At 37.7% G+C, this 18,428-nt stretch overlaps 1 protein-coding gene across 2 annotated transcripts; it reads right to left on the minus strand.

The window, feature by feature from the left end:
• Positions 1 to 81: 81 nt before the first annotated feature.
• On the minus strand, positions 82 to 17,073 carry RB195_020974 (uncharacterized protein; the record flags this gene model as incomplete). 2 transcript variants are annotated; one of them, XM_013442600.2, is made up of 11 exons in its annotated part: positions 1,592 to 1,702; positions 1,859 to 1,965; positions 2,020 to 2,111; positions 2,167 to 2,261; positions 2,313 to 2,407; positions 2,980 to 3,153; positions 3,220 to 3,343; positions 4,096 to 4,156; positions 10,142 to 10,189; positions 15,636 to 15,773; positions 16,973 to 17,073. In XM_013442600.2, 11 exons carry the CDS (start codon positions 17,071 to 17,073, stop codon positions 1,592 to 1,594), a joined length of 1,146 nt encoding a protein of 381 aa, XP_013298054.2. The 2 variants fall into 2 exon arrangements, with proteins under 2 accessions (XP_064045444.1, XP_013298054.2); XM_064189563.1 differs by lacking the exons at positions 1,592 to 1,702; positions 4,096 to 4,156; positions 10,142 to 10,189; positions 15,636 to 15,773; positions 16,973 to 17,073 and adding an exon at positions 82 to 210 and having other exon boundaries at positions 2,313 to 2,428; positions 3,220 to 3,358.
• Between the last annotated feature and the right edge of the window lie 1,355 nt (positions 17,074 to 18,428).

The following is an 18,428-nucleotide window of genomic DNA, read 5'->3' on the forward strand; positions in this document are numbered from 1 at the left end:
AAAGGAAGATTAATCGACTTTTTTATGGTTTGTATGGATGCCAAGCCTAACGAAATATGTGATTAAAAGACTAAAATAAACTCATTGTAAAGGTGGTTGGATTCTGTTGATATTCGAGAATCTTCGACTATACCACAATTTCTTCTTAACTGGACCATCGATCGCATCTCGAAAACTAAGGAAATTTAAAAATGAGGTTTTCGTAGCAATCTGAAAATTTGGATTATTGGTGACCGAAGTGATAATCAATATTCAGAAGAACTGAGAGTCAATTTTCCTTCATCTACCAGGGTTCTTTCCTCAGCGTAAAACTTTTAAGAGGTGCTTATGTTCTCTGTCAGTCTGTCTGCAGTACCGCACTTTAGCAGGCGGCGCTCTTGAAACCTTTTTCGTACTCTCATTTTGACACGAGTTTTCTACGTTCTTTATTCCCACTTCCAATCACTTCCGATATTCTGATGATGACGGTTTTGGAACTTGTGAATCCTTGTTTCAGGAAGTTTGGCACCAACTCCCGGTCATCTACGACTTCTTTTCGATGATGAGCCTGGGATTTCTAGTGTAGAAAGGAAAAAAGTACTTTCTTTTGGTACCAGACAATCGTACAACTCCATAATTTTTTAAAGCAAAATTTGCAGCTCTCGCTGACAGTTGTAGAAAAGTCTTGGCCCTCGAGAACGCTAATACCTTTCGAAAGTCCTACGGTAGTTCCAGTTAAAATATTGACCAGCTCTTTATTTACTACTGTGAGTAATGAACGATACAGGATTATACTTTTGAGGTTTGTAGCCAGTAGTTGAAAACACAAACCACAAAACCAATGCAAAATAATATAGAGCTGGAACAAAAACAGTAAGTCCGGAAAATTTCCAAGATTAAAATTGCAGCTTTGAAGACTGTTAGGAGCCAAATTGTAGATAGTGCAAATTTCAAAACTGCTCATTTCTTTTCCCAGCCACCTCTCTCTATGGTTAGTTAGTCTTGAAACGTGCATCTTTAATCATAGAAATTTCGCGGACTTGCTAATTTTGTTCAACTTTCGTATTATTTTGCATTGGTTTGGTGGTTTTTTGTTTCAACTACGAGCTACATACCTCCAAAGGGAAGGTGGGATGAAACTCTCGAGCAATCCTTTTGGAAATTGCGAACATATTCGAATTAAAGGCGGCGTACAATGGAATTAAGTGTATTTATCCTTTCAAACATGTCCAATATCAATTTGTCGAGCACGTGGGGATAACAGGCCTATTTGGCCCGTACCGGCTTTGAACCATTAGTCGTGTGAAGGCCGCTTTACCTCTTACCACTGGACAAATCAATTTATTTTTTTAAAGCAAGAATTGATAACACAGATAAGATGTATAGTGGATATTGAGTAGATGGGATACGAAGCAGAATACACTAGATTTTTGTATTTAGCATAGTGATGCGCTTATCGCTAACTGTATTATCACAAAATATAAAAATTACCAGCGTAAGAACATTGTAAGAAGGATGGAATTTACAGATAAGATGAACGAATGAGCATTAATATGTACAAAATTATATATACACATATTAGAAATGACATTATTATTTGTACACAATACGTTTAGGCTATAATTCGCTGAACGATCTCTTCACATGATTTAGCAATACTTCGACCTCGTAGAAGAAGTCGATGCATCCATGAGTGATCTGACGGCTTGTATTCGGATGGATCCTGCAATAACGCGTAGACGCTGTTCTAAGCGTAGTTTGAAAATTTGAAAAAGATGGGAACCTATTCATTTATTTCTATTTCCATTACTATTGCAGTTGATTCGAATTGCCATCAGAACCTCTACATATCCTTAGCGTCTACAGAAAAAAAAATCACCTGGATTTGTTTGATTAGTTCTGCCCACAGAGTGTCAGTGTTCATCGAAAGCAACGCGGAAACCTCAAGAAAACTGCACTTGTAGATTTTTGCCAGTGATTTTCCCTCTAAATACGTAATCATTGATGATTTTGTTGTGAGTTTCGTACAAATAAACGTACCTAACGTAGAGATCACGATATGTCTCTTCAGATCTATTTTATTTCCTACAAGAACTACCGGGACTAGAGGGGAATTCCGAGCTTGGTGAATCCTGAAATTCAAAGGGAAATTTGTCGCTACTCTTGTAGTTCCACAAACCTTCTCACCTGTAGAGTAAATTAGTAGCCCGTTTGAATGATTCCCTGCTATCTACGGAATACACAACAACATACATGGTTAGGTGGTTGGCGAATGGTGAGGACTACAAGAACTGTGATTATGTAATTTTACACATCCATGCTCCTCCATTTACCTCAAGTGTTGATTCCATAACTATCTCTAGCTGGATTTCTTCGCCGTTCAGGAGGAAATTGATTGTCTTTGATGTTGTTTGTTCAACTCCACTTGCTGGAATAAAATGCGCTTCACCTGCACAATCAAAAGCAGAGCACACGAAACATGTCCTCTAATTACAGCCAGGACCGACACAGAAAAAAAAACCATTTATAATAGTTCCTGAGCTTCAAAAACATATAGAAGTTCAGAGTCGAAAATTTTACTTAAACAAATCTTTTTAGCTCTACCTTAATCGGGGACAAAAGAAAAAAAAAACAAGAAAACCTATAGGACAGAAATTCTATATAAATAGACCTTTTTGCCTCCACTTTAGTCTTTAGTCTTCAGTCTTTAACAACAAAAAAAAACCGTGAAAGGCTATAGAGTTATGTTAATATTCTTTCGAATTAGACAGAATGTGGTCAGATGTGGATTTTAATTTTTCCACTGTTATTTAAATCGTGGATAAGTCTACACAAGTTATGATTATAAGTAGCCAAACACTGATCCATGAGACAATGAGTCCTTTGCGAACGGCTTTAATACATTTGCTTTAGTTTGCCAGGTATGAAAAAAACAAAGTAATAATAATATAAATTAAATGTAAACATGAATACAGAATCTGTTTGAAAAAAAAAACTCACAAATGATATGTGTTTGTTCCGGTTTGGTAGTCGAGGCGACGTGATGGATTTGGTGCGCGAGGGTTTTTTTGCCAGTATTTCGACTACCGTATAGTCGGAGTACAACATGGCGGGTCGGATTATTCGTCTCGGTATGAAGATAAATTTCGGGGCAGGTCGCTCTTCTGGTTTCACCTTCATGGGAGAAAATTTGAAAATTGTCGTAGAAGTCTATAAAGAATCTAGGAAAGAAAAACTCACTTCTTTTTCGTGCAATTGTTTTTGCCAGACTTTTGAGCTCGTAGCCATTATCCACCAACGATCCATGTTTAAAGCCAAAACTACGAAGTTGTCCCTCGATTGGTTCAATTTCTCGTAGTAAGTTCTGTAGAATATGCATTACTAGTATAGTTTAACAGAAATAATAAGTAATATAAAAAGTGAATAATTCAAAATGACATTGATAGATTGTTAAGTAAAAATGTGTTAATTTAGTAAACATGCAATGGGAGCACAACTTAACAAATTAGTTAAAGCCTATGATGATATAGACAGGTCGGGAGAAAAATGATCGGCCTCAGAACCCGGTCGTGACCTGGGTAAATATGAAAAAAAGTAGAAAATATGACATGGTTTCTCGCTTTCAATAACAACAAAGTAGAGAAAAAAGCAAACTATGGTAATTTAGATTATTTGGAAGGTAATTAAGCTATTGTTTTATCTTATCAAGGGATGGTGAGTACGACGTTTCTCCGAATAAATGCTTTTCTGAGTTATCTCAGCAAGCTTTAGAGTCCAACATAATTTCGAGGAAAAAAAATCAAATTCAATTCCATCTCTATCCCGTATTGGGATTGCATTACACATATCCATTCGCGAATGGCGACGGCAAAGCGCGGCTAACACGGAAACCACAAGTGTTGCCTTGCTGGGTACTATATGTCTTGGAAACCTTCTGTTTACTTTCTGTTTATTTTATAGGAACTATCGTAGAGATTTCCTTTCTCCAAGAGAATTCCAGTTTCTGCATTATTCGTTGGAGATAAAGAAGGAATAGCAATAGGAACTGCATGAACTATAGGAATATCCAAAGAGAGCGAAGAGAAAAGAGAAGATTTTCACTGAACGATTGCATACCTTTGCACAGACATTGTTGTTCGTTTCCATCAAACTGCCTTCGCGTAACGAAAATTTGAACCTGGAAAAAAAACAGAAAGTTTTTGAACACGAGAATTATGCGATAGAAGTAGTCTCATTACAAAAAAAATGTCGCTACCGAGAAGTTCTGATTTGCTGAAATCTGAATCTTTAATGAATTTGAAACATCAGAGTGAGCATATTTTTTAAGCACCATATTCTCATTGGGAAAAATGGTTTATTTGCAGTAAAACGTATGAAAAGGCAGTTTTTGTGTGTGCTTAGCCCTAAAATATGTGATGTGTTTTGGTGAGAAAGATAGGAGTTCATCCGAAAACATCGGAAACGCAGGAAATGAATTTCGTTTCTGGAAGCGGCAGCGTGGAGAGATGCGTTTCTCGAAAGAGTCGATTGGTATTATAGTTCCAACATTCATGCATGTCACAAGCAGCAGTAGGGTTTTAAAGGTTGTAATAAGTTTTACACGGAACGAACGACGTCAGTGGTTATAAATAATCGAGGAACGTGATAAATTCACTGGAGTCGAAGGAAATGGGTGGTTTGAAGCTATGAATATATGCGCGCACGCAGGTGCAAATAACCACAACAGCTCATTCCACATTTTTCAAGCATCTTTTCACATGTTTCCATCTGAAGGGATTAGATTTCGCATTCAGAGTTTTTTTCTGTGAATAAAACTCAATTAATGCAGTTATTACGACACTATCTTTTCGTAGTCCAAGTTAAGTAAGCGAGGTCGCATAATAGATATAGAGATTGATATGCATACTCTACTTCTGAAATGAAATTTTGAAACGATATGGGTTGAAGATGGATCCAAACATCCGAAATCCAAGATAAGGTAACGACTAACCTTTACATCCCGGGTATAGAGCGAAATCCCCAAAAAAGAGCGAAATTCGTATAAGATAAAAAAAAACCAAATAAATTGTACAAAGTAAAAGACAAGGTGAATTTTTTAAATCTCAAACATCTAACTAAATCGATGTGGGATTAGGGAAAGACCCCAACGTTGTGCGCAGAAAGAAAAAAGGAACGGAAAACAAACGCAGGAGGTATTAAATCTCGTTTCATGGCTATTTGAACCTATCGAAGGCGCTGCACATAAATTTGAACTTCCGCATTTCCACCCTTTCCTGTTTGCCAAAATTTTATAAACTGAAATAATGCATACGAATAGCTGTTCGTAGAGCAAGTAGTTGTTTATCTGATCTCATGTAAAATGTTTATTTTTGTGAATATGCTTTAGTGCTCTTAAATTCAGGTTCAAGCTGGTAAATCTTGAAGAAAACATCGAATCACATCAAATAATTCCCTCAAGGATGAATCAAAAGCAAGCAGATTTGAGAAAATCATGGGATAAAAAATGTTCTCACGTGGTCAGCTACAAATTCTTTCTTTTAGCATGAGATCTTCGAAAAGAGAGGAGGATTTTTTCTACCAGACGACAAAAAGTGTCAAAATTAATTCTTCTTTAATTTTATAATGTGAACAGGAACTCGTAATTTCAAAATGTTTTTTTAAATGCCATTTTCAGTTACGAAGAGCAAATGGGAAGAGGAAGAGCCTTCACGTGCACAGAACTATCAAACGTCTAGGAAAAATAATTGATCTTTTGTAGTGAAAATAACGAAACAAATTATAGATCGACATAAATCGACAACTATATCAATAATTCAATAATTGTTCATAAAATAAATGTTTTTTTCTCTGAAGAAAGAATATCGACAGCTAAAGTGTTTTTTTTTAATGCAACCTCCTGGGTTGAACTTCAACAGTCATCCAGGCCATCCTCAAACTTAGATAATTGCACTTTTAACTGGATTTACCGTTCAGAAGGTGCAACAACGTTGTGTAAAATTTCTACAAATGCTTCAGGAGGATGTAGTTCAATGCAATTCAAATTCAGGATGCGATTCAAAGATGAGAATGTTTGGAATTGAGTGAAATCAAGCTAATAACAAATAAGTACTGTACTGTATTTTAATATATATGTAACTCGAATCAGCCCGAATGAATATTCGTTTAATTAGGTGCATCAAACGGAATGAAAATAAATTACCAAAATTTTTTCTAATATTCTAAGTGTAGTACGAAATAAACTACATACATAAACACTTGAAATCTTCATCCTAATAGTTAGTAGTACGAAAGCGTTTGCCAATAGGATTCGCTCAAGAATGGATTATGCTATGTATGAGAAGGAAAATCAGCAGAAAATCTGCGAGCGAGTAACAGCAATTCCGAGTGGGATATTCAGTAACAAAAAGGAGCTTTTGAGGATGTTTAGGCTTATATTCGCTCTGTTAAAAATCTGACTGCAGGGAATCGTGCGAATTTTCGAAGACAGGATAGGGTGGGTGTGGGAGTAAGAAATTGAAACCTTTCGAACCTGCGTGTGAGAAACGAAACACACACCAGGTCTCGCAATGGTAAAACAAACAACGGGAATGAAGAAAATCTAAGAATACACATTTGCTGGGATGATTTTTGACCGTTCTTTGAGATGATGAACGAGGGAAAAAACTCAAAATATCCGATGATCCTAGATGCATATTGAGCGAAGGTAAGGATAACACCAACCCACAACAGATGCATTGCTATTAAAAAAATATTAGCAGGTATGGATAAAAGTATCTGAATGTTTATTTCAAAGAACTACTCCATTAAATATACTAGAAACGTTCTGGAAAAGTCATCCGTACTATTTTCTCTGCTTTAATCCTATAAAGTATGAAGATGAGGATTAATAGCTGGAAAAAAGATTTTAAAAAGAATTCAAGCTGGCAGATCCACATAGCAATTGATAATGTTTGTCGAATTGGATGAGAAGGAAATTTCTGAGGAAAGAAAAACTGCTCAGTGATGCAGTTGTCAATAGTAATTAGTTCGAAAACGTCGAATTCAATTCTTCAGAGTGGAATTATTCGGATCCACTTATCCATAGAAACGACTAATATCCACTGATTTTTCTTTCCGTAATCTGTAATTTTGCTGGTTCAACGCAAAAAATGACATAGAAAAGAGAATTTTTTTGAGTTTCTCTAGGTCACCCAGGAAGAAATAAACAATATTCATCTTATGCGACAAATCTGGGCCGAGCATGTATGTGGGCTGGTTACGAAAATGTCTCCTGGGGGAATGACGAAGGTCACAAGATCAAAGAGCTGACGAGGCAACTGTGAACACGAATGTGTCATGTAGAAATTATATGAAGTGAATATTAATTGAGAAGAAAAACAAGAAATAAAAGGATATAAAAGAATGGAAATATTGATATTGACCTATTCATAAATGAGGCAGTCAATTACGATGTTACGTTAAGCTAACGGGAGAATTTGAGGGAACGGTTATTGTGATGAGAACATGGACGAAATCGGAGCATAGTGCTCATCTCAAATCCAAAAATTGACGTTAGTCCATCGTCCGTTGTTGTTCTCACAGATGGTCGATAGATGTGGTTTGACGATAGCAAGCGACTGCTACTCAATGATAAATAAAGATGTGAATGCTTAATTTCCCTCTTCATGCTGTGTATTGTGAATCAAGCATAAATATTAAAAAAAAAACATAGAAATTACATATTCAATAGTATGGATTACTATATCAGTGTGCACTTGTGAAGAGTAATGCTTCAATAATTGTGATTTTCTGCGAATGTATCCTGCATTGCACAGCGAAATGAGCCATAAATGTAAAATATCAATGTTAAAGTGATATTGAATCCTCTAACTCTCTTCAAATTGACTATTTTCCAGAATTCCGCTTCAAATCCAGATCCAGAAAGGACGATGTCTTGTGTAGGCCGAATAAACAGACTAAACTAAACTAAATAAACAGACTCCTAACAGTTCCCATCAACCACATAGACATCAACAACTGATTCCAGTAGCAGCAGCCCTTCATGAGCACACCTTTTTTTTCTGTCAAACAAATCCTGTGCTTGTTCTCTTTATAATATTAGTTTTAAGAAAAAAAAAGAAACTGTACAATTGAAGTTGTGAAATACGAGGATACGTTTCACTGGAAATAAAAGTGATGAACGTAAAATGAAAAAACAAATTATAGCGAAAAACCGGGAACAACGAGGTCAGAAACCTCGACCGACTTTAAGGCTCTTTCTAGAATGAAACTGGGTACTTCATTTTAGAAAAAAACGTTAAAATCGGTCAAATTTATGGTTTTCTTGTTTTTATGCATTACTCTGCTCTATCAAATTTTTTTAGACGAGAAGATATGTGCTCGAAAACGATATTAAGTTGTCTGGGATGTAGTACGGGTTTTTTTTGGCTTAAATTAAGACTGAAAATCAATTTATCAGCCCCGATGACACAGTATGCACTTGATGTGTCAGCTTAATTGAGAATGGTTTCTATTTGAATTCTCTATTCATACTAAGAAACAAACAATAATCCCTAGTAAACGATATCCGCTGTCGCCGGAGCACACAAACGTCTGCCAAGCAAGCATTAAACCGCTATGAAGTGAAATGACCGTATCGACGCAATGATTTAGGCGTACAAACAAAGAATTGCGATTATCGAGGGAGGTCCCCAAAAACTGACTGAAAAAACCTACTATTAATAAGTTTATAAGTTGGTTTAGCAGTTCTCAGTTTTTAAGTCATACGAAGAACTTTTCTATGAGTCCAAAAAGGAAGAAATATTTACGAGTGAAAGTGCAAACATGAATGACTATCGAGACATTGAACAAAGCTCGGTTACAACGCTGAGCATCGCTAGAAACATTGGCTCCTTGCATGGGTGTCGTTTAATACCACCACATCATAAATTATTGAGGGCTTAATATATAAATGTTACGTCATTAAAGCGAGGAAAATGTATTCCAGGCAAGTTAAGTCCAAATTTAAACGGTGCGTGGTATAATTCAGTTTTCAACATGCGCACTCCTAATAAATAATAAAATAGAATAAAAAGTGCAATCAAAATAAAGTAAAATGTTTCTTGAAAAAGATTAAATGCGGCAATTGTATCGTACACTTTGAAATAAATCATATTAAATAAATAATACTTAAACTAACTAATAATAATGACTAATACTTATTTATTAATTAATCATAAATCATAATGAGGAATACTTTGAAATTAGTGATTCCTAGCAAAGAATCCAGAAAATATCAGAGTAACAAGGAGCACATTCCCGTATTTGTATTTTCTCTTTCAGTAAACTGTAAAGAAGACTGGTAAACGAAGTAAATAGGCTGTGAACAAATACCTTTTGTAGGCTTTGATATTCAACTGTCAAAACATTATGATGTGTAAACTAATCATAAAACACCAAACTACATTTTTCACAATTAACTGCCTGGATCTGACTACAAAATCCATCCATCCACTTCGTCATATTTGTACTGCATACACCTTATCGATTGCGACTTTTCTTTGAAGAAATGGAACGCTCAACTCTCTGGGACAACAAAGTATCACCGAAAATAATCCTAGAGAAAAGCACCCTATGTACCTTCAGAAATATAATATCGCTAAGGTCAAAAAATTTGTTTAAGAAAAACCCTGCGAGTTTAAGGCTGTAAGTTTAAAATTCATACGGTACTATTATTTTCGTATTTTTTTAAGTATTTTCCATGTATAGTATTAATATTAGTATTTTCGCCTCTATTTCAACCTGAAACTGCATTGACTTTATATCACGTGGTTGAATCTTTTTGCTGGAACTCCTTTTTTTCCATTATTATATGCAAACATAAAGCGCGATTTTTATTGTTTTAGAGAAAATAACTCCCGCTAAGAAACATTACCAAATTTCCTGTGCTAATAAAAAAAAACGCTAGTAAAAACAAGCATCGCATTGAAATGATCGGCGAACCGTCTGTAATTCATTTAAGGTTTACGTTGGCCCCATGATTAACCACTTCTCAACGTCGAAGGACTACGGACCTCACGCATGAATCTCATGAATATTTTCATGAGATTTTTCATGAGAATTAAGTGACGTGAGTACGTGAAGCATACGTTTAAAAGGGGAAACAAAAAAAGAAACCGCAGACCTTCGGGAAAGATTGACACGGCTCGGATGACGTGGCGAATTCTCCGAGCTGCAAATAACCACGTTATTTTTCATTTACGTTCGATTATTTCTCCATAACAGAAAAAAATCAGGAGAATTATCCTGGGAGTAAAGTCCGTTTGATATTTTTGTTGTCATTTCCATCAAAACTCAAAGTCATAATTCGAAAAAAAAATCAAAAGCAGTTAATTTGAAATCCATTAAAAAAACAATAGCACAAAACGAAAAAAAAACACACATAAAATATTCTAATAATATGCAGAAAAGCGTACAGATACCGCCAAATGTGCTGCAGCGGACCGTTTTACGTCCTCAGCGGAGACAAACAATGTATCGTGCCTCTTTCCAGGCAAATGATCGATAGCTCCTTGAAAATCCGCTTTGCCTCTTTTTTTGACGGTTTTTCCTTCTTGTCTTCTGTTCTATGTAGTTAGGATTACTTTTCAGCCCTAATCGTAGGCAAATCTTTCTTCGTCAGCATCAGCGCAATCGCCCTATTGATTATCGTCTCATCGATCCGGGAGTGCAGGATGCCACCGGCTGCCTTCACCGAGAAAAGAGGACGTGAGTCCGTCAAAAAAGGTTTGGCAGCGACCGAAAGCGCGAGGATTAGCGCTATTATTCGACCTGTCTAACATTTTCTTTTTGTTTTCGATGTTTTTGAGAAAAAAATCGGCGGCGAGAAGAGGAATGATATATATTCTAGGAACTAAGGAACTTTTGTTAGAGACCGAATTGAGGAGCATGTTCTCAAAACAAATAATGAGCTGGTGGCAGCACTAATTCGTTTCTATCTTCAAATAATCAGTCTATCAAGAGCCAGCAGTGAATTGCGCAAAGTTCCAAGTGCTGGACACGCACTTTAACAATACCGTTTTTGTGGGGAATAAAAAGCTATTACCACTACGGATCGTTGAGAAGGCCGGAGTAAAAATTGTGTAATTTTAGGGACGACAAAATCACTGAAGAAGAACGGTCTGTCAATGTGCATAATCCATTTTCTGCTTTCTTTAACAAGTAGCGAATAGCACAAAACCCAGAACGTTGTAAAGCAGCTATTAACATAAAACTAAAACGTTAGCTTTATCGTGATGATTCTCATTCTGAATTGAAGAGATCCCCGTTCAGTACGTCTAAAAATATTTATATTGCTACGCTGCAGAAGCTACAAAACGTTAGAAAGTTGTGGTAGGTGTAAAAGCTCGCCGTTTCTCTCCTTGAGAACCATTATATATATTTCAGTAGAGGAAATTAAAGGTTTAATTGTCAGCAATTTCATGGCACTACATTAAATTCTGAGAAAAAAAGTTCGTTCTCATGAATTTTTGATGACGTCGGTCACTTCACATTTACTGTTCGGATTACATGCAGCAATCGAGAATAATGTAGGTTAAACAAGGTGAACAGCACCACAGTCGTGTATTTTATACAAGATTAAATTAGAGTCCTCAGAAAGGAAAACTTTCCTTCATTATTTCTTCATATGTTCAAGGAAGTGTCGCATTCTCCTTGTAAAAGCTTGATATCGAACCAAAAACGCGCTTAATTCTCCTTTTGTAGGGTTAAAAAGCCTGTAACTTTGCTTCGTGACTTGAGAAGTTGAGTGGTCAGAAAACACGTTCCAGTATTATCTAGGAAGTAGAAATTTTGATGGATGCGAGGTCTTTGTACATGCGCACAGTGTCTACGTATCATATAAATACATGCGTATATTTGAAAATGCAATATTTCGTTAGATAGATTTCCATAATTAAATTCAGGCGTCAACGTTGGTTATTTGGGTCAGTCACGTACACCCGAATAACCGACGGGACCAAACGTGACTTTTTAAAAAAATCTGTTTGTTTTTCTAAACCCATAAATTGTGCGGTAATAATAAAACCGTTTGGGACATGCCAACGCCTATTCAATTTTAAAGGCAGCATACTACGAATCTGAAGTTGTGAGGGAATTCACGGGAAAAGCCGGAGATGGGGTTGCAGATTAGATTAGAGGATCCAGGGTAATCCAAGGTGGTTTCGCTGGTCTTTATTTTATCGACGTAGAGAAAAGCCGTTTTAGTTCCTACGTTGAAACGCGCCTCTATGTACACGTTCCGATCCCATCAGCAGTCTATTGGGACACAAAGGACACAACAATCTGGGACCCCATATCTAGCTTTTCCAGCGCATTCCCTAACCACGTCAGATTCGTGGTATGCTGACTCTTCCGGAATCGTTTGAGATTTACGAACGCGTGTCCAGTCTATGTAGTGACTTTTGGGGGCTAGCCTCCAGCCGCCGCTGTTTTGCTCCTCTCAGAGAGGTCTGGTACCAATTTATCGACCACCGAGGGATGAAAGGATTGGTTGGCTCCGGAGTGATTTGAAACCATTCATCGTGCAGTTGGAACCTCTTGCCAGCTGCCCCACATCCGCCCCATTTTCTTTCATGAATCTTCACTTCACACCTCACTTCGCACTTCTTGCTTCACAAGGATGACGGCCGGTTGGTCGCGGGGCTACGAAGAGCATCCCCAGGTGACTGATATGACCATAATCCCAGAAGCGCCAAAGCGACTTTGTGCCTTCCCAAAGACGGATTTGAATTCAACGGAAAGAATCCCTGGTTGTGTGTGGGAACCAAGAGGAACCTGGGAACCTGGGAAACCAAAATTTGCATATTTCGAAGACAAGAAAAAAAAATTAAATCACACAAGAAGTAGCGTATTACTTGTAAGAATTTGTAATAACTATATTTATATCTGTAATAATATCTTAAAGGACAGTGCACCACGAAATAGACAATCAATGCTTGTGCACAATTTAATTCATATAAAAGTAGAAGTTCAAGAAGAAGCCTGGAAAACAGTCGCAAGGAAAGTTGTGGCTAATAAAATAGCCACGATTTCATTTTAAACAATATTAATATTGTATTGAATGAGAATATTCAGGGGAAATTATCCGACTCGCTATATGACATTTAAGCGTTCTGGATTGAGGGAGGAGACCTCGTAAGAAGATTCTCTAGTTTCTGGAGTAGGAGAACGAAATGTTTCATGTGCAATTCGCCACGGAAAAAAACAGCTCCGGGCACCAAGATACATTTTCCGAACTTTTGAAGACGTTCTGACTCAAACAAATGCATTTTCTCTTTTTTGTCCGCCATTGGCGTATGTGGATAAAAAAAAATAACATTGCGGTTTTCCTGAAGTACTGATTTGGGGAAGGAGAGAGGAAGGGGGGGGGGGATGATCTGATGATTTCAAAAAAGAGGTACAGCTCATATAACGTACATTTAATGTGAAATGAATGAAAACGAAACGATAACAGCATGAGCAGATAAAAAAGGGATTTACGTACTAGATACTTATTTATTTGCAGAATCCATACGTTTCCATCCTCTTTCATGAAGCTGGCCGACTTTCCGACCCCATCTTTTTCTTAACTGCCACCGCCTACACCATCCCGTACTTACTTATTTCCTCCTCGAACGAAATTTTGTGTACACTTTCGAAGATAAAGTACATATCCGTTTAAAGTACACGAGTGTTGGTTTGGGAGAAAAAAAGAAAAGCAGCAATGAAGTAGAGATTTGCCCAACTTGTTGGGTAGAACTTAAAATAAATGCGAGCTTGCGTGATTGTAAATTACCTCACCCATCGTAAAAGTCCATTTAATATTCTTAATGGTTACTAGTAACTCAGATAAACAGCCGAACTATCAACAACAGTGAAAGGAAAGAAAGTAATTGAAAATTGCCTTACGTTGCTAGTTGCACTATTCGATTATCCAATAACGCAAGGCAATGAAATAAAGTGCACTTTATTTGGTTTTATTTATTCAAGGAAAAAATAACGTGGATACCTCAGAATTTCCACCAATTGAGACAGCAAATCAGACCTAGCAAAACTAAGAAGCACATGCTTAGTCTGCTAAAGAAAACAATAGACAAGTTTATAGAAACAAAGCGTAGAAATATCGTTTTAAGCCGAAGAATCTATAGAAAAAGAACTTGCAGATTGCACGAAAATTGGCATTATTCCGTGGGCGCAAAAGTTCCTCTGAAACCTTCACTTATATGTAAAACGGGCGAGCTTTTTTCGTAGGGAGCAAAAGCGACGGAAAAGTTTCACATGGAATTTGCACTTTTCTCAATAGTTAGTGAATTACAGTAAGAGTGGTGCTAAAGAATCGACAAAGCAAAAGGGTTCCAGAAAAAAATTCGTTGTTCTTGTGAAATAATCTTTGACTGTGACCATGTGTGATGCGCCGCATTTAATCAAATACGACCATGGTTTTTGGAAAGCGTCGCTTTGACAACGGAACTGAAATCTGCGTCCTCCTAAGCCCATTGAAACTTAAGAAAAAGAGAAAGAGTTTTTCGTTTGTTGCCTCTTAGTTTTGTTCCTTGTACGAGATTGAACTAAATCTTAGAGAAATGAGGATCGTCAAGAGTCACAGACGGTCGAGGGAAGTTGTTTTATTTGAAGGAATTTGGAAAACTACTAGAAATCCTAGACTTGTGCCAGTTATAACATAATTTAATTACGTGGTAAAAACGTCGAACATCTTGGATTTTACCTATCTGTAAAATGGGACTGTGGACTGTGCAACGTGCCTAGTCTCGCAATCTAATGTTAAGATTCTTTTGCATAATTTAACTACCGAGGACAATCAAAGAGAATTTTCTATTTTTTTTTACTGCTAAGAACGCAGGCACATAAAAGCTGATCTACTTTGAGTAATTCCCCTCACCGTTTCCCATTTTGCACCCAGAAAGTGCAATTAAGTTTTTCTGAACTTTTTTCGGAAGGAAATAATCAAATATCGGTGTCTCGTTTCTCTCTCATTCAACAGTTTCTTTCAAGCAATGAGACTTAGTGTGTGTTGCGTTTCAGTTCTCTTCTTGAAGGCAGCATGCCACGAAACTGACGTGATGAGGGAATCCACGGGAAAAGCTAGAGATGAGGTTTGTAGATCGCGGGATCCGAGAACCGCTTTAGTTCCTACGAGGCACGTTAGGACACTCCTCTATGTACACTCTCTCGTGTCTTCAGCAGCCTACTCTTTACTTCTAGTTGAACTAGACTAGTGAGGAGACCTCATCGATTTCCGACCGCTCGCACGTAGACGCGGCGCGTGCACAACGGAGGCGCGTTGCAACTGAAATCGTCGTAAAAAAGTCCGCTACGCCTGTTCTTACGATGACTAGGGAGAGATGAGCAAAACCACTCCGGTTCCCGCATTTTCTCTGAAGTTTAATTTCTGGACATCCTAGTTTTTTGCTTCCATCTATCATCCAATCTCATCTCTAGTTTTTCCCGCGGATTCCAAACCACGTCAGGTTCAGGCATGCTGCTTTTGAATCTATGAGGACAAAGTTGCTCAGTGTTCTGTATAATTTCCTGCAAATCAGGAACCCCTTGTTAACTAAGATAAAATCAAAAATGAACTTTGTTTATGGGACTCAGAGAAAAATTTGACGATTCCTAACCTCGAACTACTGCAGGAACCTTCATCAAGATGCGGCAATGCACGATATCGTGGGCTGATGTTTCTGGGAGTACCAGGAAGAGAGCGACGTTGCCCATGTGTTGGCAGTTTTGAATTGACAGCGTTACCATGGCTTCTCCTGGAATTTTATCATTGCTGGATAACTTCACGTGCGGCTGTTACGTGCCTCACAAACTAAAGAGTTTACTCTGCTTAAGCCTAACAATGACAAACCGTGGAGAAAGAGGGTTTCTCAAAAAAGAACACGGACGTAGCTAGGATGCGTCTTCGCATTTGATTTCAATTCAGAGTCTCCTGGGTTTATGAACACGTGTAGAGCTTTACAATAAACTGAGAGCTTCACAACATCAGTAATTCAAGCAAGCCTTCCTGCCTCAAAGGGATGAAAGGTTTGGTTGGCACTACATCGATTTCGAACCGCACTGCATTCGTGTGATAGCTGCTGAGGGATATGTCAGGGACTCCCGTTAGAGGTCAACAAGTTCGCAATGAACTCTGAAATGCTGGGAACAGTGAGTAAATCAGGTTCATAAGGTACTGGTAAAAAATCTAGCGCTTTCTCCTTAAAAAAAAACAATTCCCTCTGTTTTGCTTTCTTCGATGACCCTAGGAATCCAATACTATGGATATAAATGAAACTTTGCTAGAATCCATAGCTGATGCTGAGAATCGTTGCTGAATTTTCTTTTTTCCGCGTCTTTCAAGTCATACTTCCTGTTCAATGAAGTATTTTATTCCCCATCCTGGCTCAGGAACTGCGCCATACATAACAAAACGTTCCATGTTCTATGATGCTTTCCATCAAAGATGGCTGATTCCGCTTACTAATGATGCTCACGTCTTCGTTAGCTTGACGACCCTTTGTTTCGCTTACGCCTATTTTTTCTTTCTTGGATGGTTAATGAATCCTTCAGGAAACGAGATCCGTTGGGAAAGCATGATATTTGAGGGTTTTTTCTGGAGAGGGCACGACAGTGTTGCGGGTACCAGCGGAAACATATCCCTATTTCCACAATAAATGTTTCAAATGCTCAATCAAGCTGAATAAGAAAAAAGTTCTGAGAAAATGCCATTTTTTTGAATGACCTGAACAGTTGAGCTGGTTTTTTGTAGGCTAATGTATTTGTAGTCAGCAATAAGTCTGAACCCTAAATGACTTCTCGTCTTGAATTTTGTGGGAATATAACCCTAAATATCAGATAGTTATCTTCTCTAGAAAAAGAAACCAAGCGGAAGGATTAATGCGCATAGAGCCGATCCAGAGCAGTAAGTTATCTGTACAGTAATTATCAGTTTCCTCGAAATCTTCAAACACACCTTGTTATATACGAAGGCGATGGAGGTGATAGGCGGGAGTTCGAAGAGTAATTCCGCGGTGCACTAAGAGTCACTGGAAGTGAGACTCGACGAGAAGACATGGAAGCAGCTGAACGAAAAGAATGAATCAACTTTGAGAAAAATCCTATTCACGATTTCACTTAGAAATAAAATAAAACAGCAAGAGAGCGATCAATCACAATTTTCTAGGCTTCACCGGAGCGATCTGAGAAGTCTAAGATCTCTTATGACTACATCCAGAGAATAATAAAAGTTGCATGAGTTGTTTATTGATGAGAGGAGTCTACTAGCCTAGTCAGAACACAAACGAATGGAATTAAAGTTCTTACGGGAGGAATGAATTTGATCGGATACACCTTCGCTATTGCAAGAAGCTCTTTTTCTAAAATGTGAGCAAATAGAAAAGAAAAGAAAATGAAGTGGACTCACTCTAAATCAACGGGATGGTATGAAGACTTAGTAGGGTAATTGTAGCTTATTTTTTTCAAAGATATTTCCCAATCACTTTCTAAAAAATTCCTGAGAAATTACGGAAAATCGTTAAATATTATTCTTCTGAAATACACATTCATTTTCTCATATATTTCTCATCTTTAAAAGAAGCATTCGCTTACAACGGAATTGAAAGTGTTGAGATCTCTGACGAATAGATAGGGTTAGGGGTGTAATTTTTGAGTATGAACACGACCACGCTCTCTTAAAAAATCAAAAATCCAAAAAAAGAAACCGCGCGAAGAACGTCAGAGATCTGTACACTTCCAATCTCCCTCCCTACGAGGCATCCTCTTAAGTGCCAGTCTGTGAGGACAGGAAGACGCCCAAGACGGACCATCAATGAGTTGCTTAAGCTGTCTTTTCCACGCGTGCTGACAGAAGCAGCGCATCTGCGTGCTCCGTGGAGTGGATGTGGAACGTTACTAGGTGTTAGGATTCTCTGAGCCGGCTTTGACTGTTTCCACTTCTTATTTTCTGAATGATAACGGGGAATCGAGGATGATCGCGTTCAGCCAGATAAACTACAAGTCTAACCATATTCTAATACAATTCGTAAAGAGATCACGACACTCCCAGTTCCGTCGTATTCTTCTTTAAACACAATGACAGCCAGCTAGAGGTTTGCTAAGGATTCTAAAGACGAGCAAATAAAATACTATGAAAACATAGAACCATCTAAAAAAGGTTAGGGAGTTCTAGTAGTTCTTTTTTGCCCTCGGTTGACCCTCGGTTTCCAGAAGTATTCCATGCGAGATACGCGAAAGTACATTTATAGGAACCTCATTTGTCATTCTGGCGTGTCACAATGTGACGAATTTATAACGAGTTTCTTATGGTTGAACACAATTCCACATCGCTGCTTTTTGCAACAATCACAAATGAAAAGTTACTCCACAAATTCAACAACAACAAAAATCCTTGACGTGACATGGGGGTGTTT

This window comes from Necator americanus, chromosome II (genome assembly GCF_031761385.1).
Source record: "Necator americanus strain Aroian chromosome II, whole genome shotgun sequence".
NCBI classification, from domain to species: domain Eukaryota; kingdom Metazoa; phylum Nematoda; class Chromadorea; order Rhabditida; family Ancylostomatidae; genus Necator; species Necator americanus.